Source organism: Chelonoidis abingdonii, chromosome 24 (genome assembly GCF_003597395.2).
Source record: "Chelonoidis abingdonii isolate Lonesome George chromosome 24, CheloAbing_2.0, whole genome shotgun sequence".
Classification (NCBI taxonomy): domain Eukaryota; kingdom Metazoa; phylum Chordata; order Testudines; family Testudinidae; genus Chelonoidis; species Chelonoidis abingdonii.
Window position 1 is genome coordinate 13227329 of NC_133792.1, and position 26012 is coordinate 13253340.

General features: G+C 45.4%; 1 protein-coding gene across 6 annotated transcripts; it reads left to right on the forward strand.

The window, feature by feature from the left end:
* The first annotated feature begins 1932 nt into the window (after nt 1–1932).
* Nucleotides 1933–25393, forward strand: GOLGA2 (golgin A2). Of its 6 annotated transcripts, none has more exons than XM_032797870.2 (28): nt 1933–2063; nt 3069–3191; nt 3562–3642; nt 7997–8131; nt 8766–8809; nt 8951–9014; nt 9530–9589; nt 10028–10108; nt 11930–11968; nt 13095–13157; nt 13424–13517; nt 14175–14281; nt 14855–14913; nt 15124–15265; nt 15954–16043; nt 16205–16312; nt 16419–16506; nt 17080–17426; nt 18382–18495; nt 18940–19164; nt 19407–19506; nt 19597–19685; nt 20558–20711; nt 20876–20943; nt 21555–21657; nt 21994–22100; nt 22685–22856; nt 22972–25393. In XM_032797870.2, the coding sequence occupies exons 1-28, from the start codon at nt 2016–2018 to the stop codon at nt 23214–23216; spliced, it is 3150 nt and encodes a 1049-aa protein (XP_032653761.1). In that variant the 5' UTR covers nt 1933–2015; the 3' UTR covers nt 23217–25393. The 6 variants fall into 6 exon arrangements, with proteins under 6 accessions (XP_032653761.1, XP_032653762.1, XP_032653767.1 ...); XM_032797871.2 differs by having other exon boundaries at nt 17083–17426; XM_032797876.2 differs by lacking the exon at nt 7997–8131.
* Nucleotides 25394–26012: the final 619 nt, after the last annotated feature.

Here is a 26012-nt window from a genome sequence, read left to right on the forward strand (position 1 = left end):
CTAGCTGGACATTCCTCTCAACATCCCAACTGGACAAAGCCTGGGATAAATGTTCAAATCACATGATATAAAATAACAGCTGCTGGTTAGAGTAAAATCTGAGTGAAAAATGGGTCACATTTCACAGCACTTGAAAACCTGAACCACATCCAACTGGTTAGCTGTTTCACCTACATTCCTCTCCTAATTGGTGCTTTACAGTCATGTTCCCTATGGGAGGCTTAGGGTAATGTAAAAAAACTGTATTTCCTTTTTTGGGAAAGAATGTATGCAGGGTAGAAAGAGATTTCTGTCTATATCTCCCCTATCTGAACAGCTCCATTGAGTATACGGTGGTTGTGTTCATATCCCATATCAGCTATAGGCAAATATTGGAGGCAATATACTAGACTCAATGGACCAATGGTCTGACTCAGTGTACCAAATGCTGCCATATGCTCCCTTTAAAGAAAACGAGCTAAAGTGGGCTGGTGCATGAATTTTAATTTAATGTTGAGGACCAGAAAAAAGCAACACCCTTCATGCATCATGAGCTCCAGAGGTAGGACAGGGATGAACACAGTGTTAAAACCTACACAGATTTGATCGGACTGGATAAACACCAGAGTACTGCAGAATAGTGCTGGGAGGATATTTGCACCATTTGTATGTTACACTAGCAATCTCTGTCCAGACTGACATTAACACAGTGCCAATTGACACAGTAATTAGCTCTGCTGGATGCAAACTTAAGCCACACAGTGGCATGATCGCTTGCACCCCTTTGGGAATGCTTTTATGTATGGGGCAAGATGTTTTATGGGCTTTCTAGAGGGACCAGTGATAACCATTGCAAACTTCTCTAGAGCAAACGAGGTCCTGAAGAGAAAAATAAGATGAAATCTTGGGGGCTTACCGAAAACAGCCTTGGATGCTTGGCTAGGTTTCTAATCAAAGGTTCAAGGAAAGAGAGGGTGGCTGGTATCTGGAGAGCAGTCTGTGCATGGAGGAGATAACACACCATCATCCTCTCACTCATTTGTAATCCCAGAAAACCAGTTAGCAGGAGTTAAGGCTGAGAGATCACACTGGTAACGTGTGGGAAGAAACACCTGCCCTTTGGCCCACACAGGCCCCAAAGCTCTGGTCACATGTGCATTTCAGGACCCAGGCTGGCAACTACGGAGGGAATGCTGAGTGACATGGGGGTGAGGGTGGCTGCCAGTGGTGCAAGGCAGCATCACAGGGGGATAGCGGGGTGGGGAGAAGCACCAGGGAAGGGGGATGTAGCAATGCCGGATGGGAAAGTGAGAGGGTAGCGGTGGGGCAGGAATGTGTGGGGGGAGGCTGGGTGCTAGGGCAGGGGACAGCACCCAGGGGGAGGAAGGGGAGCTGTGTCAATGCTGGGGGGGGGCAGTGGTGGGGCAGGAGTGTGGGGGGAGGCTGGGTGCTAGGGCAGGGGACAGCACCCAGGGGGAGGACGGGGAGCTGTGTCAGTGCGGGGTGGGGGGTAGTGGTGGGGCAGGAATGTGTGGGGGGAGGCTGGGTGCTAGGGCAGGGGACAGCMCCCAGGGGGAGGAAGGGGAGCTGTGTCAATGCTGGGGGGGGGCAGTGGTGGGGCAGGAGTGTGGGGGGAGGCTGGGTGCTAGGGCAGGGGACAGCACCCCGGGGGAGGACGGGGAGCTGTGTCAGTGCTGGGGCAGTGGTGGGGCAGGCACAGGAGAGGATGCTGAGGCAGTGTAGCTGGGGGGATGTCTAGCTCGGAGGAAACACTGGGCGGAGGCCGAGGCACGGGCGGGACAGCGCTTGACTGGAAGGCCGAGGCGGGAGCGCGCCTCCTCTCCTCACAGTGCTCGGAGGCGCGAGCACGCGCCCGCTGTGGGCCGCGCCGCTGGGAGCGCGCCCGCCCTACCGGGGCACGCGCAGCAGGGCGCAGCCTCCCTCTGTCTCCTCCCCTCGGCCGAGCGTGGGGCCGGGCGGGCGGAGTCTCCCTGGCTCCCCCCAGGCCCGCCGGGCTGACGTGGCCCGGCTCGGACATGGCGGACGGCAGCAGGCAGATCAAACTGGCCGCGGCCAAGAAGAAGGTAACGATCCCGGGGAGCCGGAGCCGGGCCCGGGCCTTCGCTGAAGCCGGGGCCGAGCGGGGAAGGCGGCCCCGATCCCTTCCCCCGCAGGCCTGTGGGAGAGGCCCGGTCTCCCCGGCCCAGCTCCCCAGTGACCCTGGAGCTGCAGCCTGTGCCCCCCGCTCGCTCGGGGAGAGGCCTGGCTGCTGCCTGCGCCAGCCCCGTAGGGATCCCCCTCGCGTTCCCCCGCCGCTTCCGTCGGGGAGCGAGGGCCCCAGAGGCCTGTACGGGAGGGGCTCCCGGAGGAGGCGGCGGCGGCCCCCCTTTAGCCTTGTAAGGGAGGCTACATTCCCCACCCCGCCCTATAGGGGCAGCCCAGGTCTGCCCCGCGTGCAGGTGAGCCTCCGCGAGCTCCCAGCCCCTGCACCCGGGCAGGTGCTCACAAGTCTGCAGGTGGGTGGGCCCGACTAACCTGCCTGTAGAGATTTGGTTTCTGTGAGGGTGTGAGAAGGGTAGGACCTTGTGTGATCTTGGCCATGGGGATTGTTCCCCCAGACTCTTCATTCGCAGCCTGCCCAGAGGAGCTGACACCTTTAGAGGATTCAGTGATCCCTCTAGATGCTTTGGGGCCCTCCTGTTTAAGAGCCCCATGTGTGCATAACAATTCAGAGGTATTCTTCTAACAGCAGTGACACCTTCACTGTAAACCCTGTAGGGTGAATCTCGTTTTAGAGCTTATGTTCAAAAACCCAGACACAAGAGGGCTTGTTAAGTTATAATATGGCCCAAGGTCACTATTGGTTTGTTCTCTTGTATTGATGCAGTAAGTGCAAACATAACTTATCACTGATCTGTCACAGTGAGATACATCTGTGTGTTAGGACTTCAGATTCTTACTCCTGCACATGTGATATAGTCTGGCAGGTAGCATGCCTTTAAATATATCTAGGCAAGTCAGACATATTTTATATCAAGTGTTTACATGCTGTAGCACAGGGGAAGTCAATTCTTACTCCTTTTTCTCAGCTGAAGGAATATCAGCAGAAGAATAGCCCTGGAGCAACAGCATCAGCCAAGAAGAAACGAAAAAGTAAAGATGGAAGTAGACCTGAGACTCCAACAAATGACGACAGAAAGTCTCCAGAGAACGTGAGTAGCTTGTTCTTTTCTTATTCCAAATTAATTGCCACCTTTTCCTGTCTGCCAGCCAGTTTTTCTTCATCTGAAGCAGAATTTTGACAGTGCAGTATATGAGGGAGAGGGTACATTTCATATACTGATAGTACCAGTGTTTAGAACAGAAAGTAGCTAAAATTATCTAATGTTGCATGATGGGGTTAGGTAATATATGGCCCTATGAACATATACTGGAAATGGCCAGTGTTGATGTTTTGAGACTTCTTTTGGTAAAGAGATAGTTAACATGAATTCCTTTGGCTACAGCAATCCTTTGATCAGTATTCTCACTCTGTCCTTTTCTGAGCCATTTCTGTTTCCCCTTTTCTTTCACCTCCTTTAGATTCAGAACATTCTGAAGGTGCTGGTGTCAGACCTTAATCGATCCAATGGGGTAGCCATACCCTCATTGGACAAGAGGAAGGTGAGGCAGTGTTCAGAATCCATCTGACTAGCTTGCTGTTCATACTGCATGCTTCAGAGTCTTTTCAAACTGGCTTTGATTTTTGGTGGAACCTCATTCTGACATTTGTTGTCAGTTGCTTGAGTTTTGTTGCTGTTATCATTAACATTGATCTATTTTTAATGTGCTTTTTGTTCTATTATGTTTTCCTTGGATTTGTGTCATATTTAAAATGTGAAGTGAGAAGTGCCAAGGACTTCTTTCCCTTGTGATAAGACTGCAAGATCAGCTGCTTTGGGATTATGTCAGGAATCTTGGGTGAGGTTGTGTGCAATAGACTGACTGTAGAGACACCCCACCATTCCTTTTCCCACTCAGTGTGTTTCCAGGGAGATATAGCATGGGGGCATAAAACCATTGTTTAAACTGGAATACAAGCTGGGTTTGTTAGTTTTTTAGCCCATAATCTTCTTGTTTGCATGTCATTGTTTTATTTATAAGTACCACATCTCTGCAGGGCATGTTCTTCTTATCTTTAATCAGCCAGTTGCCTTGAGTAAGCTGTCTAGTTATTCCGACCAACTCATTTTGTGACAGGTGATGAAACTTGCACATGTGATGTCTGGCAAGTTACGTGGCTTTAAATATATCTAGGCAAGGAAGTCAGACATATTTTATATTAAATGTTTACATGCTGTAGCACAGGGGAAGTCAATAGGCGGACTGCGGGCTGCCAGACACGTTTGAACAGACTGCAAAATCTTTTTATTTACTACTTCTTATCATTATTCTTGTGGTGTGAAAAATGTTTCTCTGGGGTCTGGACCTTGACCAAGAAATTTGGATGTTGACAAAAAATAATTTACTACCCCTGCTGTAGCATCTTTGTATTCCCTCTGCTCCTGAGAATGAAGGGTGAAAGGAAGATTTCAACTTGTAATAAGAGACAAGTGTACAAGAACAAACTTATAACAGCCTTTCATTTTCAGTGTATTTTATTACCAAAAATTCCATTTAATTTAAGTTAAAGTTGTGATAAAACTCAGAAAACTCAACATAGAACCTCATTAGCTGTTCAACTTTATGGCATTGTGTCTGCAAAGGGCTCCAGTCTAACTTTTGAATTCAGTTTCTCACCAAATTAACCATTATGATATTAGTATCTTTTTTCTTTTTTTTTGGTTCCAGCCATAGAAATTGTGTTAATTACTGGGGGACTTAAAATGTCTTCTGTGCAATGAAACCTGCATGCTGTGATAGATGAGATAAGTTTTTCACTAGTTTTCTGTGCATGATTATGAAGCAACTAACCTCAGAGATATACAGTGCACATAGAAAGCGCTTGCACCTATGTTGTTTTATGTTTATGGGAAAGTATGAGATTGACAGGAAAATTTATGCAAGGCCCATCTCTGTGGGATTGGATGTGCCATGATAGCATCAGATTGTGCACACTATAATTGGAGTTTTTCCTTTTGTATGGGGTCTATTTTCCATGTACTAAACATAGGTATAATTTAAGGTTAATAGGTGGGCATATCAGAGAAAGCAACTAGTTGTCTGTTGCATTCATGGTGTTCTGTCTTCAAATGAAGACCAGACCTATGCTTGGGCTTTTAGTGGTGTTGTGAAAGCAGAGAAATTACTCTTTCATTTGTGACGGGTTTCAGAGGGGTTGCCATGTTAGTCTGTATCAACAAAAACAACGAGGAGTCCTTGTGGCACCTTAGAGACTAACACATTCATTTGGGCATAAGCTTTTGTGGGCTAGAACCCACTTCATCAGCTGCATGGAGTGAAAAATCCATTAAGCAGGTATAAACATACAGCCCATGAAAAGACAGGAGTTGCCGTATGTGGCTCATTCCCAACTGTTGACAAGAAGGGGTGAATATCAACAGGGGGAAAATGCCCAAATACATTTGTTAGTCTCTAAGATGCCATAAGGACTCCTCATTTTTTCCTTCTTTTGTCTTGATGTCCTGAGTGCTGCTTTTATCTTCCTTTCCATGAAGAGGGGTTTTGGTCTGCATAGCTATTTCGATTTTCATCTTGGAGGCTGTGGATTGTTATGCCAAGGGTCTTCAAGAGCAACTTGAAAATTAGCCTTTAACTGTAGCCTCTAATGAAAGAGAGAATTTCTGTTCCCAGTTGTCTTGCTGAGAGAACTCCTGAGTCAGGAAAATGCTACTCTGAATACTCACTTGATGCTAATAGGCAGAAAAGCTGAATGCTGGCAGCTGAGCTAATGCTGTCATTGGTGTCTTAACACAGCCTGGCAAATCCCTTCTACCTCACCCACTGTAGCTTTCTGGTTGTGTGGCAGGGAGAGAAGCTGACAGAACAGGAGCCCTTGAGAAAAAGCAAATGGATCCTAGTGTGTGAGAGTCTGGGTGGAGTTACTAGCTTTTTATTGAGAGTTATTAGAATTTCGCAAGTTTAATTTTTGGAATGAGTATTTTGGTGCTCTTTATGATGCTTTCTTATCAAAGCTCCTTTTCTGAGAATGACTTTTGTCACTATTACTGCTACCTTATATTGATTACATCTTTGAGCATGGTGCCCTAGATATGTAAAAAGTCATGGTCCTACCCTGAAAAACTAAAAAATACAATTAAAATCAAATACTGCATTGGGGTGGAAAGGGATTCCTTCTGTCCACTTTGTAGTCTGTGTTGGTCATTTCCTAAACCAGTATCAGGGCAAACTAACCTCAGATTGGAAGCACTGGTGAGGTGGAGGGATACATTAAGTGTTGTTAGGCATATTAAGTATATTGAACTCTGACAGCATGAATCAATCCTGCTAAAAAGACTTTAAAAAACTGGCATTGGCTTTCCCTATTCATCTAGCTCAGTGATCTTGTTAGTTTCATCAAGTCCATGTCCTATACCTTGGTGTTTGTAGAATGTGGGAGAAGTTCTGATCAGGGAGGAAACAGGAGGCAGCAAAATCCCTCTCTGCTCCTCCAAGCAGTCATGAAGGGGGAAGGGAAGAGAGAAATGTTTCATCTTCTGTCTGAGCAGCCAGGAAAGAGATGCTGGAATAAGAGAGGAAACTATCAGATGGAGTTGCAGAGAGCCACAGAATGTTTGTGAGGCTTGTCTTGACGTTGCACTGACATTTGCTTTATAGCCTGTATACATGATGACTGATTGCAGTTTGGCAATGTAATGACACACATTGCAACAGAATGCCGGAATGTTGCACTGGGACTTTGTGGCTCTCCAGGACTACTTGTCCTGCAGGGTTGAAGATAGATATATGAGGGATTCTCCAGTTGCTCTGTAGTTTGGTAGGGGTAGTTGGTGTTAGATTATGCCTCTCCCACAAACACCAAACTTATTTCTGTACAGAGATACAAAGATGCATTTCTTGACCCTCTTCCCCACTTAAGGCAAACTCAGTTCTAGCAATGAAGGTGTCACTTCTCTGGATTCCCACAGGAGTTGCATTTGCTTACACTAGGGATGAGTTTGGTCTTTTGATTTATAATGCCCTCTTAGGCGTGGTCTACACCTAAAACTTAGATCGACCTAACCACATTGCTCAGGGGTGCGAAAAATTCTCACCTCTCAAAGATGTAGTTAAGCTGACCTAAGCCGTGGTGTAGACACCACTAAGTCAATGGATTCTTTCTTCCATCAACCTAGCCTCTTGAGTGGGTGGATTTACAATAGCAGTGGAAAACCCCTTCTGTCACTGTAGTAAGCGTCTACACTGGTGTGCTACGGCAGCACAGCTGCAGCTATGCCATTGTAGTCACCTTGTAGTGTAGCTGTGCCCTTAGTGTCAAACTCTTCAGTTGAGAGCATTCCACAAATTTCAGGAAAGGATGTGGGGGATTAACACTTGAGTCAAACTAATCCAGTTCTTGAGTGGTCACTAACCCATTCTGTTCCATCTCCATTTGTACTCGTTGACCAGTGTTCTCTCCAGAGACAGTCTGAATGTGGTGCTTTGCAAAGATCTGGCATTGCCCTTGTTCAATCTGCTGTAGTTCCCTTGTAGCAAATATAGCAGCTCTGACATTTCTGCATGCAGGTTTACAGTCTGGCAAAATGACTGCCCCTTATTAAAGAAGTGAGCTGGATTGCCAGACACTAATTCTGGATAAGGCCCCCACATCCAAGCTGGAGACTGGGACAATAGACGACAGTGTTTATTATTCAGTGAAGAAAAACAGGTTGATGGATTGACCTGGTTTGCTCTGGGGAGAACACAGTTTTTTTGCCAAAACACGTATGTAGTTGACCACAGTGCTCACTTGGCATGTTTTGTGCATGGAGATCACATGGCTATTGTATTCATATGTTTGTGTGTGTCCCTTCCTCCTGCATGTAGATTGTAATCCTTGTGCTATATTTTGTGACAGGCATACTTTGACAGTGATGTTTCCGCTCATAATGCTGAACAGCTTGCTGCTGATGTCCCCGTGTTATCTAACAGCAACAGCCTACCTAGCTGTGGCTCTGTCATGCCTGGTCCTGGTAGCATACCGCTGTCACAGGTTTGTGAGCATTTGCATCCTGAATACCACCAGTGCACTGATGATGCCCATCTTATGCTAAGCTGAAATGTTTGACTAGCACATGTTTTCCAAACAAGTGTGTAATTCTCTCCCCTCCACTCAGTCTTGGTCCAGCTGTGAGCAAAATGAGTTTCACACCATGTAAAGAGCTTTAGGATTTACATGCCCATCCATCCTATGTTGGTTATTTCCCTTCCTCTCCCCCAGGGACCATCCTCAGGAAAAGAAAGGTCTCCTCCAACTGGAGTAACCTTCTTTTCTTTACAAAATGTTTAAGAATTAAATTGAACCTTTCCCACAAGGCAAATAGTTTGTGATATTGAGGAACTGTTCAAGGCTTTGACTGACCTACTGTAATATTCATCTGGTAAATACTACTTAAGGCCTTTCAACTTGTGATATGAGGAGTCCCAAAATTAGCAAAAATTATCCACAGTGTAGGCCTGACTTGGGTTGTGCTTTCAGTGTTAAGTTCCCCTTTGGATGGACTGTGGTAATGACACATGCTATGTAATCAGAGTCCTAGGGTGTGTTTGTGTGTGTCTGTGTCTCTCTCCCTCTCTCTTTTTTCCCTCTGGTATAGTCATGTGATTCTTGTGTTTTTACGTCACAGATACAAGATGCCGATGATCCTAAAAATGCTTTGGATGAAAATAGGTGAGTGTCTTGTAACGGGGTCCTAAAGAGGCCAATAAGTTAACTTTGCTTGTAGAAATTACCCTCAGTGCTGTCCAGGCCTGGGCAGTTCCATGAATGGACTCGCTCCTAAAGGAATGCATTGTCTTTCTCCATTCTCAGGTCTCTCTCATCGACAGAGAGTCTCCGCCAGTTGTCTGAGCAGCTCAATGGCTTGGTGTCACAGGTACCATTTAATTCCTTTTTTTTTTTAAAACTCGAGCTGGGGGAGGGGGAGGAGGTAAGTAGCCAGTACAGTAATATTCTCTTTAATCCCAGAATTCTTTGCAGCCAGCCCACTAAACACTAAGACATTTGAACACTGAAAAGCGGAAACCATTGTTTTAGGAATGTGAAATTCAGTCAGTGGGAAGAAAACCAGAGTGAGAATTGGAGGACAGCATGTGTTCATGGAAACATGCTCTCTCAATTCAGTGGCAGTAAATCTGTGATACATAGTCTGTATATTTTGCCTAAGACCATTTCTGTAGATGCTGTGGGCAGAGGTCAACAGACCAGACCAGTATGTATGGTCACATTATGTACCAACCTTTGTATGGTGCCTTGACAAACTTACAGTGAAAGGCACTAGATAAGTATTGTGCTGTTAGAGGTATGTTTGTACACGCCCCTCCTGTTTTATATTGAGCTTGTGCCCTTGGGATATTCAATTCAGTTACTCTTCCTGACTTTTTCTTGTAGTCCACATCCTATGTGAATGGCGAAAGTGCTGTCTCTTCCACAGATATGAAGGAGATGGAGGTAAGAACTCAGTTTCTGATTCCAACATTCACTTGGATAATATCACTGCTGATCACCCAGTGGGACCCTCAGTGACTGTTGTATTGAATCTTCTCAGTAAAGCAATGTGGTTTATAACCCTGACCGCGAAGCTATGCCCAACATTTGGAGCCAAGCATTGGTGGCAGCTCCACCTTTGGATGCTGGAGCTATTAAGGACCCGTCCTGAGTGCAGCCACTACTCCCAGTTAATGTCTTTAAATTGGAGTGAGGTCTTTATTGGAATGGATACAACATCTTGTCATCTAGCATATACTTGTTAAAAGTGAAATGTTTTTTGGGGACTCAAACTAGATCAAAATTGTGATACTGATTTATTTTCTGTCCTAATAATTGCCTTTTTTCCCCTTCTCCTCTGCCCCCTTCCTTCTCCTCCTTCTGTCTGCATGCGCCCATCAGACACGTTACCAGGAGCTGGCAGTAGCCCTAGATTCCAGCAATCTAACTAACAAACAGCTCAGTACAAAACTAGAGGAATTGGTAAGAAACAATCGAGCCAACCAGTTGACATTGTCCTTGCTGCTTCTCCATGCTCTCTGGGTGTCTGCAAAATTATGGGTTCTTTTACAGTGCCACAAGGGAAGCTGTTCTCACAGCATTGTATGGAGAACCAAGTGGATTTTATGGACGTTCCCATTCAGAGGGTAAAAAGTCAAATTAAAAGATGACCCCTGAATTTATTGGCTTGTCTGAGCCATATGAAATATAGTCATGGGGTTTTAGGTAACCATACTTTGCCATGGGTGATTAGCAACTAATCCTGGGACAGATCAGCATCCACTGAATTCAGTGGGAGCAGGAGCAGGCTCAGTGGCAGCAACATTAAAATCTGTGTTTTCTCCAGTTGATCTTGCTGTTCCAACTTTGTCTGCAGAGTGGGAGTAATGGAGCTAGGAGTGAGCATAGGGACTGGTGTCTGATCACCTCTGCATCTGTGGCACTTTGAATGAACCACTTTGTCCTATGGCCTGCATGGATGTTGCTGCTGCTTTTCAGCATGTTGCTTTAACACAGCAAGAAACACAACTGCAAAGGATTGGTTTCAGTCTGAAAAGAAGCTGCTTGGTTTGAAATACTTTTCTCCTTGTTTCGTTCCCCCCACTTTCCTCCCTGCAGTTTAGGGCTCTCCTCAGTGCATCCCACAGCTCCTTTTGTTTTGCTGCATTGTTTTTCCCCTTGTATCCCTTTTTCTCTTGTAGTATTGAGGCTGGGCGGCAATTTCCACCTGTTGTCAGAGCAGTGCCCACCAGCGACTCTCGCTGTTTGCCTGCTTCCACACAGGCATATGAAGTGGTCTCTTTCCTGGAATTACACAAGGCCTATGCTGTATTCCCGGGTTTGCACTTGTTCACTGGTTCTGTTAGGATCAAAGCCTCCAATATATTCTCCTTCCGCACACAATCACCTTCCTAAAATGTGTCTTGAGTAGGATTAGATAAACAGCTTAGTCAAAGTTGATGTCTGTAACTCCTGTGGAAAAGACAGTAGCTAGCTATTGATAGCAAATAGGAACATTGCTGAACATATCACAGTGGCTGCTCGTATAGCGTGGTATAGAATCTCTGATCACTTTGTCTCCATGCCGTGCACCCCCACCCCACCCCCCAGAACCTAGGACTGTTTTTCTCATTAAACCTCCAACCACCTCTGCAGTGAGATTAGAACAGGTTGGGACAGTATTGTGTATATGCTAGCGCTTTCTCCACATTTTGTCCTTAGTCCTCCCATCTGATCCACATGGACAGGGGATTCCTGTGCACTGGCAGAGCCATGCTGACTTAAATGGGGCTCCACATGGTATAAAAGTCTCTCTCTTTATGCAGGCTCAGGGCTTTAACATATCGTCAGTGTAGTGTCTAAAAACATACCTGAGGGAAGAGAGGAGAGAAGGTGGTTCTCTTTATAGGATTCTGATGTATCATTAATGTGATAGAACATCAAGCAGTACAATAATAAACACCTTAAAACGTAGGACTTGAATTTAAAGGGATGGTGTTGAGATCAAATATAATAAGCAATTCTAGTGTGGAATGGGGATGTTCTTTTGAAGACTAAAGAACATACACTGAGCTGGCTAATACACTTCTCAGGAGCCACATGCCATGACCCTGGAATCTATTCTTTTAATAGTTAAAACATCCTGTCTTTGTAGAAAATTTCTAAAAGATTTAACAGAACTCCTGTTTACAATAGCTAGCCATGTGTCCCATGTCTTTGGTTAAGATTGAAGACAGATTTACTGATCTCGTCAGTAAGAAAGTGATTGTTAGTACTGATGCATCAATTTTGCTCCTTCTGCAGAAACTGCAAAACCAAGACGCTATGAATCAGCTGGAGAAGGTAAAATGCCTCCCATAAGCCCTCATTTTAGGATTAGGATAGGTACTTCAATAGATGCTCTTCTCCCCAAGAGGAGCGGATATTTGTGGAGTACTGTGGCACAGACATACGTGACCCAGCCTTAGTTGGATAAAACGTGTGAAGATAGCATTATATACGTTAGAGAGGGCGCTGGCAAATCTTTCTGTACTCCATCCTAGTATGGTTTAAAGAACATCAAGTACTACTAAAAAAAACCCAAACTCATAGTTAGAACGCTTACATATAGCTTTCCTTAGACAAACTTAATTAGCTGGCATAGCTGACATACTGGCAAAACCAAAGGAAAAGTGTCTGTTCCAATCCACTGTCTCAGATGCTGAGTGGGATTAAAAAACTGTGAAATGAAAACATTTAATAAATTGTAAAGTTTCTCCTTACTGTTGTTATCATCATCATAAAATCATAGGGTTAGAAGAGACCATAAGGGTCATCTAATCTAACTCCCTGCTAACATATTTTAAAGGAGATACAACCCTTACCTTGAATAAGTGTCTTTTTATATTAAAAGTTACCAGCCTCCACTGGTAACTGATGCTCTGTCTATAACTTGCACCTTATTTTTCCTTTTCAAAGATAACATTAATAAAAGATCACATTTCATTCATAACTAAAGTTCTTGTTACTTAGAAATGTCAGGTAGTTTAGGCCCAAAATGGAGATTTTTGTACTTTGACCTTTCTTTTTTTTTCTTTTTTTTTTTAACAAAACCTTATGTTAAAATGAATTTTTATTGACTTTCAATTCAATTAAGCAGATGTGGTTATATTTAGATTTAAACATTCCCCTGTAATTTTCAATCCAAAAACTGCAAGATTGTGCTGTTGTCTGAGAACCTCAAAGTAAAAGAGCCTAATCTGTTTTTATTGCCCATGCCGAGCAAAGTGCAAAACATAAATACAGAGTTTAAATGGTGAACTGCAAATTAGGTCTTTAAAATTCTGTGTCAGTTGGATATTATTATTACCACAAGAAACCTAGGTTACAATTGTACTTAAAAAATAAAATAAAATAAAATTAAAAATCCCATTTTGGAAAAAAAAAAAAAAGTTTTTTGTGTTTTAATGTGCATGGTTTCTTTACACAGGAAAAGAAGGGGTTTGAACAGAAGCTTGCCAAGGAGCAAGGAGCATTGAGGGAACAGCTACAAGTAAGAGAACTTCTCCATTTCAGTCATATCATCTGGTCTTCACTTGCCTTTTTCTGGACTTCCTAACACTGGGATGTTCTTCCTTCTGAAATCCATCTATTCATCCAGCTATTCAGGAAAGGCATTTGGTCAGCCAGACTGTAGACTCATCCTATGGATTTATGTTAATCTTTCTGCCTTCAGTGAATTATCTTTTTGTGACTGCTGTGGAGATGTAGTTCCAAGCACGGTGTCCCACGCTGAGCTGTTGTTTTCTTTTCCCAAAGGTTCATATCCAGACTATTGGAATCCTAGTCTCTGAGAAATCTGAATTGCAGACAGCACTAGCACATACACAACAAGCTGCCCGGCAGAAATCAGGTATATCGACTTTGAGCATTCAACTGAGGTTGTTGGAACAAACCAAGGATTTTGAGTCATGGGCACTGTATGCACTGGCAGGCTGCCCATAAGACTAAGTGACTTCTTAATGATAAATACTTGGCACAGTTATTGTTTCTATCATCCAAGCTATCCCCCAAATCAGACCCCATTGATTCCAGAAGAATCAAGGTTCTTTTGTATGTTGCTATAACCCTGTTATGACTGTTAGATACTGGTCATTATCCAGGCTGTTACTTTCTTACTGTCCTGTTGGCTGCTTTTCAGCTGAACACCACAGCTGTCACGGTAAGATAAGTTTTCATTCTCAGCTGAACTCCAGCAATTTTCTGTATTATAAAAGTGATAAAAAAGCACCCAGTGCTTTTTCATCTGCAGACAAAGAAGGTATCATCTCCATTTCACAGATGAGGAAGCTGAGGCACAGAGAGGTTAACTTGCCCAAGGTCACACGGGAGTCAGTGGCAGAGCCACACTAGAACCCAGCTCTGTTGACTTCCAGACCTCTATCCACTGCGCCACGCTACCTTTCTTAAAGTAGGGGAGAGTTTAAGAATTTGTGGGCTGAGTAGAAAGTGTAGTTCTGTAAAACTGTTTGCAGCCTAGCCCCACTTGAATCTGTTTTGACTTGTTCAGGAGAAGCTGAAGACCTTGCTGCACGATTGCAGTCATCTCGCCAGAGGGTATCTGAGCTGGAACGCACTCTGTCCTCCATCTCTACACAGCAGAAACAGTTGGAGAAAGTAAGTTACCCCCATTTACACCAGAAAGAGCACAACTGTTAAAGTGTATCTTTCACTAAACTGCTGGATGCTTAATGGTCCCATCCTTGAGAAGAGGGAGGCACAAGCCCTGTAAACAAAGTTCTGTACCCTTCATGATCAATGCAGACTTTTTTTCACTTTTTGCAGCCACTAATCTTTGGTCAAAACTTCTGTCCTCAGATTTGGCACCTCACTTCATCTGTCTTGCCAAATCCAAACAATGAAAGCCCAGGAGCTTCTCCATCAAAGAGACTCTTTAATATTGGTGCTAATCCAGACCTTTGCAACACAACCTCATGGCTAGTTCCTGCTGTCAGTTTGAAAAGACTGACCAGATAGGCTTAGCTCCAGTCCTGGCTGGCTGTAGCCTGATACGAGGTTCCAGGCAAATCCATTCTGAGGTTCCAGCCATAATAGTGCTGTGAATTCAAGTTCTTGACCTTCTTAGTTCCACATTAGCTGATCTGTAGAAGGCTGAGAATAGTTAGTTTGACTTTCCTTGTTGGTTAGAGTCAGGAATTGATTTGTATATGTTTTCCTCTTTTTCTCTAGCATAATAGAGAGGTAGTGAAGGAGCGAGACAGCCTGAAACTGGATCTGTACAAACAAAGGTCAGTCCTACTCTGTATGTTACTGCAGATCCAGTAATGTTGAACCCTGTGAGAGCTGCCCTCTCATGCCTAGAATACAAGGGGCCTCTTCCAGTGCACAGCCTGTTTTCCTTCCAACCACCAGAAAGGACCAGATTGTAAGTTTACCTCATGAGTAACAAAGAACCAGGGGCAAAAGTAAGGATTATTGCTAATTTCTTTGTCTCTCAGCAAAGGCAGTGAGGAACTCAAGCAGCAGAACTCAGAACTGTCGGAGAAGCTTCACTCCCTGGTCTCTGAGAACTCAGCCATGAAACTGGATTTGGAGGATTTGCATAAGAAACTGGAAATGGCTGAGCTGATGATTCAACAGGTGATTGCAATGTTATTGGGAGGTGGATATAAGGATAAGGCCTTGCTCTGAAGGTGGGAAAGGGGATCGTAGGTCAAAAGAGAATTGACCACTGGGTGGCTTTTACTCTCTACCATTTACCAAACAGCATACAGTGCTTCACAGAGACAACTTCCGAATGAAGAGGTCTTCATCAAGGTTTATGGAGAATGGGAGCCTGCTCTGTGAGGAGTTTGGAGTAGTGGACCATAGACACCATGACATCCCAAGGATTGGACTAGTGTCTCTTTTTCATTTTTTTAAGGCCAGAAGGGACCATTCAGTCATATAGTCTGACATCCAGTGTAACATTGGCCAGAGAACGTCATCCAGTTATTTTTGGATTGGATTGTTTGACTGATGTATATCTTTCAGAGATGTGGGAAAGATAGCTGCCCCCATAAGATACTAGCAGCTGCTATCTCCTTCATACAGTAGATAGATCTGTTGTATAGGGCAGAACCCCCATGTCAGCCTGTTTCTAAACAGCCACTCATCTCAACCCATACTTTTTTAATATAAACTGGTGTTGAACTAGAACAAAGAGAAATTTACAGAACCATAGAAATTACCACATGGATCGTGTCACAGGTTGCAATCAAAGGGAAGAGGTATAGAAGAAAACAAGGAATACAGGCATTTCCCATAACTTCTTTGATTTTCCTGGCAGTTTTCAAGTCAGTCAGGGATTCTGGATGCAAACCAGCAGTTGCAGTTGGCATTGGAAGAGCGGGCAAACCTGGAAACACAGATCACTCAGGTAAGAGAGCATATGGAATATGCTGAGGATCCATATTGCAGCCTTTGTAGGGAAACTTGTCTGGCAGGGCAAAAGAATGCGAGACTCTGCACTAATACTGGTCTCCTCCAGCTGTACTCTTTGAGCAATAATGCTCCAGTTTCCTCTGTCGTCCTGAGCAGCTGTCAGAGTCGCTTCGCCAGCTCCAGGTTGAAAGGGATCAGTACGTGGAGAAGCTGAAGGAGGAGGGCAGTATCTGGCAGCAGCGGGTACAGCAGCTCTCTGAGCAGGTAAAAAAAGCAGCATCTTCTCTGGTGTATGTGGAGGCATTATTGTTACTGACACTGGGGAGGCTGACTCTACTGGTTTGACTCTTCCTGTTCTGGCACCATACAGGTCCATACGCTGATGGAGGAAAAGGAGAAGAATGTGTCCCAGATTCAGGAGCTGGAAGCCAGTGTTGCTGAGATGCTAAGCAGATCAGGTAGGCTCAATCAGAGCTTAGCATTGTGGTGCGCCAGCAGGCTAAAGCAAGGCTTCGCATGCCCATTATGTAGAACTGCAGTACAGAGAAGAGGCAGTAGGTTTGATATCCCCAAACCATAAGGACAGCTAGGAAGGATTAGTGAGAAACTTACCGGCCTAGTGCCTGTCAAAGAAGACCTTTCAAACCATCACCCAGCCATGTCTGCCTGTTCTTATCCACCTGACCAAACCTCCAGCTCCTTTGGTCCAGTGAAGAGGAAAAAGAACTCTGGTTCATCTGTGCTGTCCTAACACCCAGCCGGGTGGAGAAAAGCTTCTTAGTGGGGAACTAAAAGGGAGCTAACAGCACATAGCAGCAAGCTGTCATCTTTCTCCTCTAGTTTGTCTCTTCCTAGGAACCATCTGCTCCCAGAGGGAGGGTTGGATAGTGCTGTCAGTGACACACCCTTAGAGGGGTTGATCGTTGTGTTGGCTGAGGAAAGGCCTATTCACATTAAAGGGTTCTGTACCTCTAACCTGTTGTGAATGATGCAGCCCTCCAACCCAGCTGATTGTAACTCAACTTTCTCAGCAGCTAAGCCTAATGACAGTGAGCCTGCCCTGTCAGAAGGGCCAACGGAAGCTGAGCTGAGCCTGCAACAAGAGGTCCAGCGGCTTCAACAAGAGAAGGAGGAACTTCATGGGCAGTACCAGGCCCAGGTGCGGGATAACGAGCAGCTGAGCCACCTCAACCAGGAGCAGGAGGAGCGGCTGCAGGAGCTTGAGAAGACTGTGCAGCGCTATAGCGAGGAGTCTGTGGACAGACAGCAGATCCTAGAAAACATGCAGAGCGACAAGGCCACCATCAGCCGGGCTCTCAGCCAAAACCGGGAGCTGAAGGAGCAGCTGGCTGAGCTGCAGAATAGCTTTGTCAAACTGGTACGTCTCTCCTGGGCATGCAGCCCTTTGAACTCCAGGGTACAATCATAGTGCAGCATGAACAGCGACGCTAACCTCTGGGCAGAAGCATTGTCCTGGCCTTCCCCGCTGGTGCTTTGATTGTGACAGCTCTAGCATTAGACCTCAGTGTGGTGGAACTGTGCAGTCTCTCCAACTCCCTAGTGAGCTGCTGTGGGATCACCCGATATCTCTGCTTGTCTCAACAGGTTTTTTTTCTTTCCTTCCCTTGTGTCCTCCACCCTCAACTTGACTGCTTTTCTCTGCCTTGGGCATTTCTCCTGGCTCTTTGTCCTTGAGGGCCCTGTTGTCTGTCCCCATATTTGCATGCCTGTCACCCATGAGGAGGTTCTTCCCAACTTCTTTCGCCTCTTTCACTGCTGTCAGTATTACTCCTCCTGCCCCTGCATCCTGTTGCTGGCTTCGTGCCTTTCATTGCAGCATAAAGCTCCCCAGCGTCCTCTTCAGGGCTCTGTGCAGTCTTGCTCCCTGTGTCTTTGCCCTCTTGTCCTTGCATTCTCCCTCTAGCTACCTGCTCTCTTCAGTCCTCTCTGAACTCCTCCTTTTGTCTCCTCACCCTCTTCACTCTGCCTCTTTTTTTTATGCCGAGGCTGTGCTGTGTGCCAAAACCCCTTTCTCTCCGGCACCTTCCCTGTTTTGATCCTCATGCTGTTGTCCCCTCGCTGTCTTGCTCAAGCTCTTATCCCTGTTTTGTGTTCCTCTGTCTGAATTAGAATGACAGTTGAGGGCAGGGACTTTGGGCCAAACGCAACTACTTACACGCCAGGATTGCAGTACCCATCCATTTCAAGAGGGATTGCACCATGTTATGCTAGCACTGAGTACGGCCTGTTGACTTGGTTTGTAAAGTGCTATGTACTTTTATGGTGCTTGATTTAGGGCAGTTTTGTAATATGGTGGCTCTGCATCATTTCAGACAAATGAGAACATGGAGGTGACAAGCGCCCTGCAGTCGGAGCTGCATGTGAAGAAGGAATTGGCCAAGAAGATTGGGCAGCTACAGGAGAAGCTGGCTGAGCTCACAGAGACGGTAATGCACTGCAGTAGAGCAGCAGGGTGATAACATACCAGGTTCTGAAATAGGATAGGGTTTGATGTAAAGATGGAAATTGTTCATTTTCACAGCAGTCTGGGAGCCAGTCTTCACCATGTATCTTGTCTGCACCCTACTGCGGATGTCTGGCATTTTGTGCCAGTCAGAGTTTAGTAGGGTGAAGCACCCGCTTCTGGCTCATTCAAGGGGTGATACTGACAGTTGTCTCCTAACTGGAGTAAGAAAAGATCTGGTGCCAACTGCCACAGTCTGCAGGAGAGTCAGAAGCTGCCTTGTTTCCCATGCTGAAAAGGAGGGTGGTGCTGTGTGACTTAAGAAGATGAGGATATGCAGGGGAACGTACCACCTTAGGAATAGTCTTCAGCTGTGTGTGTAGAGTTGGATCTTTCAGTGATGGGTTGATCTTATTCTGTTTGTCAGGTGGAACTGAAAACGCAGGAGGCCCAGAGCCTTCAGGAGCAGCGGGATCAGTACTATGGCCACTTGCAACAGTATACTGTGGCGTACCAGCATCTGGCCAACGAGAAGGAGGAGCTGCATAAACAGTACTTGCTTCAGACACAGCTCATGGACCGTCTGCAGCATGAAGAAGTGCAAGGCAAAGTGACAGCGGAGTTGCACCTGAAGGAGCTGCAGCAGACCAAGGTAATGGGGATAGGCAGGTGTTGAAGGATGGTAGGCAGGATTCTCTCTATATGTTGTACTTTCTGCATTACCCTGTGTGGGTGCCGGGGCTTCCTGCATTACAGACGGGATAATGGCTTGTGGTCAAAACATACCATTTTTCTATTGCTGGTGAAAATATTGGGAATTTAGTTTAGCTGGTGCAGGTCTCAAGTGTGTGGGAGCCATCCAGCCCCTCCAGTGATTTCCTGCTTCTCTTACAGGAAAGCCTGGCAGCTGTAGCCAAAGAAAACAGAGAGCTGCAGGCCCAGATCGGTCAGTTTGCAGCAGAGTTGGATGATAGAGTGTTGCACCGAGTGGAAGGTAACAGCAGTCTTGTCTTTATCCCAGCCCAAGTTTCCACCTAGACTATTTAGTGTTACAGCTCCTTTGTATATTTCCTTTGTCTCATAGGAGATGGAGTGGAGAATGAAAAGATGGTAGAAGAAACTGTGAAATCTTCACTCGCGATCCCAGAGGATTTTGAAAGCCGTGAAGAAATGGTGAGTCCATAGAATGCAGCAAAGCTGCTTTCTTCCAATTATGCATAAGTACTTGTAAAGTGGGCAGGTCACACTCCCCTAGCAGGGATGCTGTGTGCATACGATTGCTATCTGCCCATGCAGTGAGCATGCGCACACACAGTAAGAGGCATAGTCAAAGCCCCATGTGCACTGCAGCAGGCACCCAGGATTCTGCAGCAGTCTGGTGTGGCAGACTGGAATCTATTGGCAGCTTCCATTAAATGAAAAATGGAGGGTAAAAAATAATATATGAATATAATCCAATCAGCTCAGTAGCTCCTGTCTTATTCTGATCCTATATCCCTTAGCTTGGGAGGCAGGTTGGGATTGGATTGGTGCATCTTCTGGCTATTTTTGCTAGAATGATCATTAGTGAAAATAGGTACTTATTTATAAAGTGTACACATGTCATCTTGGGGTTCAGATTTAACCCACAGAGGAGAATTGGACAGGTCAGACCTCTTGGGCTATTTCCTGTTTCAGTTTACTCTCATTACATTTTTCAGATTTGATCTTCACAGCTGGGAGGGCCAAGATCATAACTCTTTAAAATGAAAGCTGAGGCTTTGTGTCCCCATTCTGCAGTAAGAAATCGATTCCACAGTAAGCTCTGCAGCTGCAGAATTGTGGAATACACAGGGCCCTGGGCAAGGTCTAATGCAGAGGACTAGGAATAAGTCCCCTCAAATTCTGATCCCAGCTAGAATGCTGACTCACTGTAGGCGGTTTTCCCAATTTGTAAAATAGGGATAATCCTTACCTACCTCACAGGGATACTGGGAGTTGATTGGGTAGTAGAGCTCCATAGATGAAAAAAACTTCAGTGCTTTTCATCTGAAATTGCCTTTTAGGTCACTTTCTTGACATCTGCCATGTCCCAAGTGAAGAAAGAGCGAGAGGAGATGAGACAGCAGCTGGCAGAGCAGAAACGACAATGTAGAGGTCTCCTGCAGCAAATCGCAGCTCTGACGCAGGAGCAGCAACATAATGTCACATCGGGGGGAGGTAAAACTGCACTGTTTGTATGGGAGGGGGAGTGCACCAGAAAGAGCCACATGGAGTGGGTGTGTGCACGAGTGCATGCATTTGCCTCTCCCAGTATCAATCAGACTTGCAGTTTTATTGCTCTTCCACAAACCGTACACACTGATTCTACGTGTCCTTTCCAGGTTACACCACAGACACCGTCCCAGTGGAGGTTCATGAGGCTTTAAAAACTGCCATGGAGAAACTACAGGTGAGAAACTGAACCCCCAGCTGGGCTCTGGAGCCTGGCATCCGGCCCCATGGTATAGCAGACCAAGACTATGTTGCAAGGGAATAAATAGTAAGTCTGGTTTCTATGACACAACTGCCTCCTTTCCTGGGTTTCCCGTGAATGGCTTATCACTTCTGCATCTAGCCTTTGGGATGCTCAGCATAGCCTGCAATAGTTTAAACTCAAAGGGAATGGGTGTAGGGGGCTGGCATTGGTCCTTGATCTTTTTTTGACGACATAGTGGTGGGGCACGCTCAGTACCAGTCTCCCCAGTGCAGAAAAGTGAGAAACTGCTGCTAGAGGCTTAGCAATCTTGAAGCTTTCAGTGCCTGGGAAGCTGTGCTGTTATGGTAGGGAGACGTTTAAAGGATTCCTTATCCCTGTGGTGTCACACTCTCTAGGTGTGTTTCCTTCTCCTCCTTTATCCAGCAAATCAGCCAGGCTCTCCCACAGAGACAAGTTGGGAGGAAAGAACAGTATTGTTTCCTAAGCTCATGCTGACCTGAAAGGTGCTCAGTCGGGGGATTGTCCTTATGTGTTCTCTGTACAAGTGTAGTTGTTCAGAAGGCTGATGCTGGTTATGTGTTCAGTCCCGCTTCACAGACCTGATGCACGAGAAGGCTGACCTGAAGGACCGAGTGGAGGAGCTGGAGCATCGCTGCATACAGCTGTCTGGTGAAACAGACACAATTGGTAAGATTAACCAGCATGAAAGCAAGCTAGACAACCTCTTCAGAGTGCCCAGGTGTTATTTCTCAGTGAGCTGAAACTGCGGGTGCCTCTCTAACCGCTAATGGAGCCTGACCATTCACCCACCAACTGGATTTCTACTGCCAGGCCTCCAGGTGCCCTAAAATTACCCTGCTGGGTAAGAGACTTCCAGTCTGGTGTCCAGATTGGCTGTCAACTGGATTCTAAAGCCCTATAGTTCATTTACCCACTGATGTAAAGTTCAAGCAGAGAGAGCTTTATAATATTGTAACCCCTCCGTGCATTGTCTCTGCCTTATGCTTTTCTGCTGTGTTCAAGGGGAGTATATTGCGTTGTACCAGAGTCAGAGGGCTATCCTAAAACAGCGGCACCGGGAGAAAGAGGAGTATATCAGCCGGCTGGCCCAGGATAAGGAAGATATGAAGGTAAGGGATCCGTCCTATCGAAATAGTACTTGCACCCTGGATAAGAGGCCAGGAAGCAAAAGCAGAATGTGTATGTGCGAAAGCTGCTCTCAGCAGATGAGTGGCAGGCATCAAAAGGACATAAACAATACAAACTTTTCCATAAAACTGCCAGTTTTCTGAATTCAGATCTGTAGCACTAGCTGCAGTTCAGCTGTTGGTCTCTCCTGAGAAGATTATCTCCTTGTGCCAGATTCACTGCTAGTTTTGTGACGTACAGCACAGCAAACTCATTTCCAAAATGCCTGAAACCAGGACTATGTGTGTCTGTCAGGATGAGTGACCTGCCCAGTGAGGTGCAAACCTACCAACTATAAGAAGCAACTTGGAATTCTGATGGGGAAACTGCCCTCTGCAGACTTGGCACCTGCCATTCAGGGTGTGGTCTAGTGTGCTCGCAACTGAGTGCGGTTGACCTGGAAATACTGGCCAGCTGTCTGGCCGAAGGGGGCCAGTGTGGTAGAGCAAGCCGTATGTACGGTCTGTGGCCACAGGGAGGACATGTATGTTTCATGGGTTTTGTTTTATTTGCTAACTTGCTACAGATGAAGTTATTGGAGCTCCAGGAGTTGGTGATGCGTCTAGTTGGGGAGAGGAATGAATGGTACAGCAAGTATTTGGCAGCTGCTCAGAACCCAGACATGCTAGTAAGTCAAGAAAGTGGAAGTGCCATTGCAGTTGAGAGGCGCATTGAACTGAATGCTGCCGATGGAGAAGGTGAGCAATATCCTGTGCAGCAAAGTGCTAGCAGCAACTCCTGCTGGCTAACAGGGAACCAGACTACTTGTGTTGGGATGGGAACAGTAACCTGCCTTGTCTGTGTTCTTCACAGGACTGCGAGAGGTGAGTTTAGCAGATGAGCCAGAACAGGAGGCTGCAGTTCTTCAGTCCCATGTATCTAGTCATAGCAAAGGCCCCGAGCCCAGTCCAGAGGATCCCACTGCTAAGCAAATCATGCAACTTCTGAGAGAAATCCAGAACCCTCAGGAGAGGGTGGGGTCCCTGTTGGAAAACCCCTGCATTCCTTTCTTCTATCGTGCCGATGAGAACGATGAGGTCAAGATCATGGTGATTTAAATGGCATGAGAAACCTGGCTTGCAGCAATTTTCTGTGAGCCTGTTAAGTACCCAAACTGCTTAAACTCACCCTGTATCTCTGTCCAGACAGTCTGGACAGATTTCCTCTTCGCGGGGAAAGAGGGATTGCACCAGACAGAACTCAAGCACCAGACCTCCACATCTCTCCTTGTTCTCTCTTCTCCTGTTACTTGGTGCACTCTGAGTACAGACTCTGACTTGAAGTAATCATGTGAGGCAGTCGGTAGTGTTGCCTGTGCTGGCCCACATAAAAGTGGCAGGACTTCATGACCTCTGGCAGAGTAACTTGAACACTTATTTCCTAGCTCTCTTGACAGGACTCTGCTGCTGGCAGCCAGCTTCTCGGCAGTGATTGGCTTGTGTCTGTTGCACAAACCATGATTGCTATCTGTCCATCTCCTTCCAAAAGGCTCCTAAAGTAACTTATTCTGGCAACAAACTCATTGGATTCTGAGTGATTATTTGTGTGTTTCCCACCATGTATCTTAAACCTCCAATTTTTCTCTACAGCCTGTCTCCTGCACTGTATCTGAAACCAGTCTTGTTAGTCCCAGACAGCCAAAAGACACAGGCTTCTTGCCTGACTAGGCAGCACTACAGAAACTTTTATTCACATTAGATAGGAGGGAAGTGGCCAGCGGTTGCCTTCTGAGTCCTCTTGGGACAGATGCTTGGTTACTTGGTATAAGCTTTATGTGGTTGGTTGAGGGTGGGGTGGAAATGTAACTGCACTTTGAAGGATGATGTTTCACCTTGTTTGTCTGAAAGTTTTATTTATATAAAAAAAGGGAGAAATAAGTAAAAGCAAATCACTTAATAAACGTGCTTTGTTTTGAATTTCTGGACTCTGGGATTCTAGTTCCCCCATCTCTTGGATTCCTTTTTCTCCCTACATCTCCACACGGACAAGGCTTCCACTAGCTGAGTGCATTAGGGACCTCCTGGGCTGACCTTAGTCTGCTCCCGGTAATTCCAGACACACATGCAAGAGATGGAGCTCTTCACCTGGAAACGCTTCAAAGTTGCAGAACTGACTGAGGTGAAAACTAGGTGACACACATTTGAGTTGAATGTTTGTGCTGACAGAATCAGTTCCCTGATCTAGAAGCAAAGAAAATGGATTGTGATGAATGGAGCAACTCACTGAAAGACACTCTAAAGATGGTGTGTACAGGGCTCAACCACCATGGATTACCATCTCCATCATCTGCTAGGAATAACACCAGTGTCTGATAAGTACATATGGGTTTAAAATCTAGAACATGTCTGCTGTCTGGGTTCAGCAATCTCAGTGGCAGGTCTCGAAGGAGAACTCTCTGGGGGCGGGGGAGGTGTATTTTAAGGAGACCTAACTTGTATAAAGTTGTGCAATGCAAGACAAATTCCAGGTTGATGACTTAAAAGCACACGCTTGACTCCCATTAGTACCATTCTGTTTGGAACAGAGGCGCTCTGGCAAACAGAGGCTATGCTGGTTTATGACTTTTCTTAGTTAAAATTCTGCAGGTCCTTTCTATAATCAGTTTTTTTATTTTGATCGAGCCTTTTTTTAACCTGGTACAGGGAACAGTTTGTTCCACAGAGAAAAGCATGTGATGTTTGGGATTTTTTTAAATGAATTTAAACGTTTATTTTAGTGGGGAAAGAGGTTCTGTGGAATAAAATCAATTCACTCCTCTGAAATTTGAACAGCTGAATGTTAGCCTTTCGGGGGAGGATAGAAACTGTTTTTAAGTCGTTTCATTTGACTAGCCCTGGTATTGACTGTCAGTGTTGTGGGCAGAGTGCACTGCTGGAGGCATCAGGCAGGGCACTATCAAGGTGGGCCTACGAGCTCCTGTTTGCACGAGTTTGTGTACATAGTGTATCTGTGTAACATTTTGTATATTCCTTGAAGAAAAAATACAGTCCCTTGCAGCATTTTTGCCTGCTGGGGTTGCTCATAACCTGTATTATAAGAAATGATCTAACTGCAGTGGGGAAGGGTTGTGATTTAATACAGTGTTGTTGTTGTTATAAAAGGGGTAAATATTTATTGGGTGTTCTATTCCAGGAACGTGAAGGAAAACACTGTTGGAGAAATTTTTGCATTCTGCTTCAGAGGTGATTTAATCCTGTTATAAATTCTTTCTTTCTGAATAAAATTATTCAGGCAAGCACTGTGGACGTTTTCTGTTCAGATCACCTTGAAATTTGGCTAGGAAAATTGATAGTGGATTCTTCCTTTCAGAGAGAGATCTGGTCTGATCATAGGAAGCCCCAGCTCTTCTACTGACTCCCTTCTTATTTAACCTCTGTGCCTCCATCACTTCAGCTATAGAAAATGGGAGTATAGGACCTTGTTCCGCTATGATTTGTATCAACCTTTACTTCAGAAAGGAACAGAGACTTTGAAGTCTATTAGATAGATGGCAGTGGTAGGAGCAGGGTGGGGAGGTTGTTTAGTCAAAACCTGCTTTTCAGTGAGAAACCATTAGACTTCCAAAAACATTGTCAATCAAAAACAACGAGGAGTCCTTGTGGCACCTTGGAGACTAACACATTTATTTGGGCATAAGCTTTTGTAGGCTAGAACCCACTTCATCAGATGCATGAAGTGGAAAATACAGGAGCAGGTATAAATACATGAAAGGATGGGGGTTGCTTCACCAAGTGCAAGCTAAATCTAATGAGATAAATCAATTAACAGCAGGATACCAAGGGAGGAAGAATAACTTTTTAAGTGGTAAGAGAGCGGCCCATTACGGACAGCAGACAAGAAGGTGTGAGTAACCG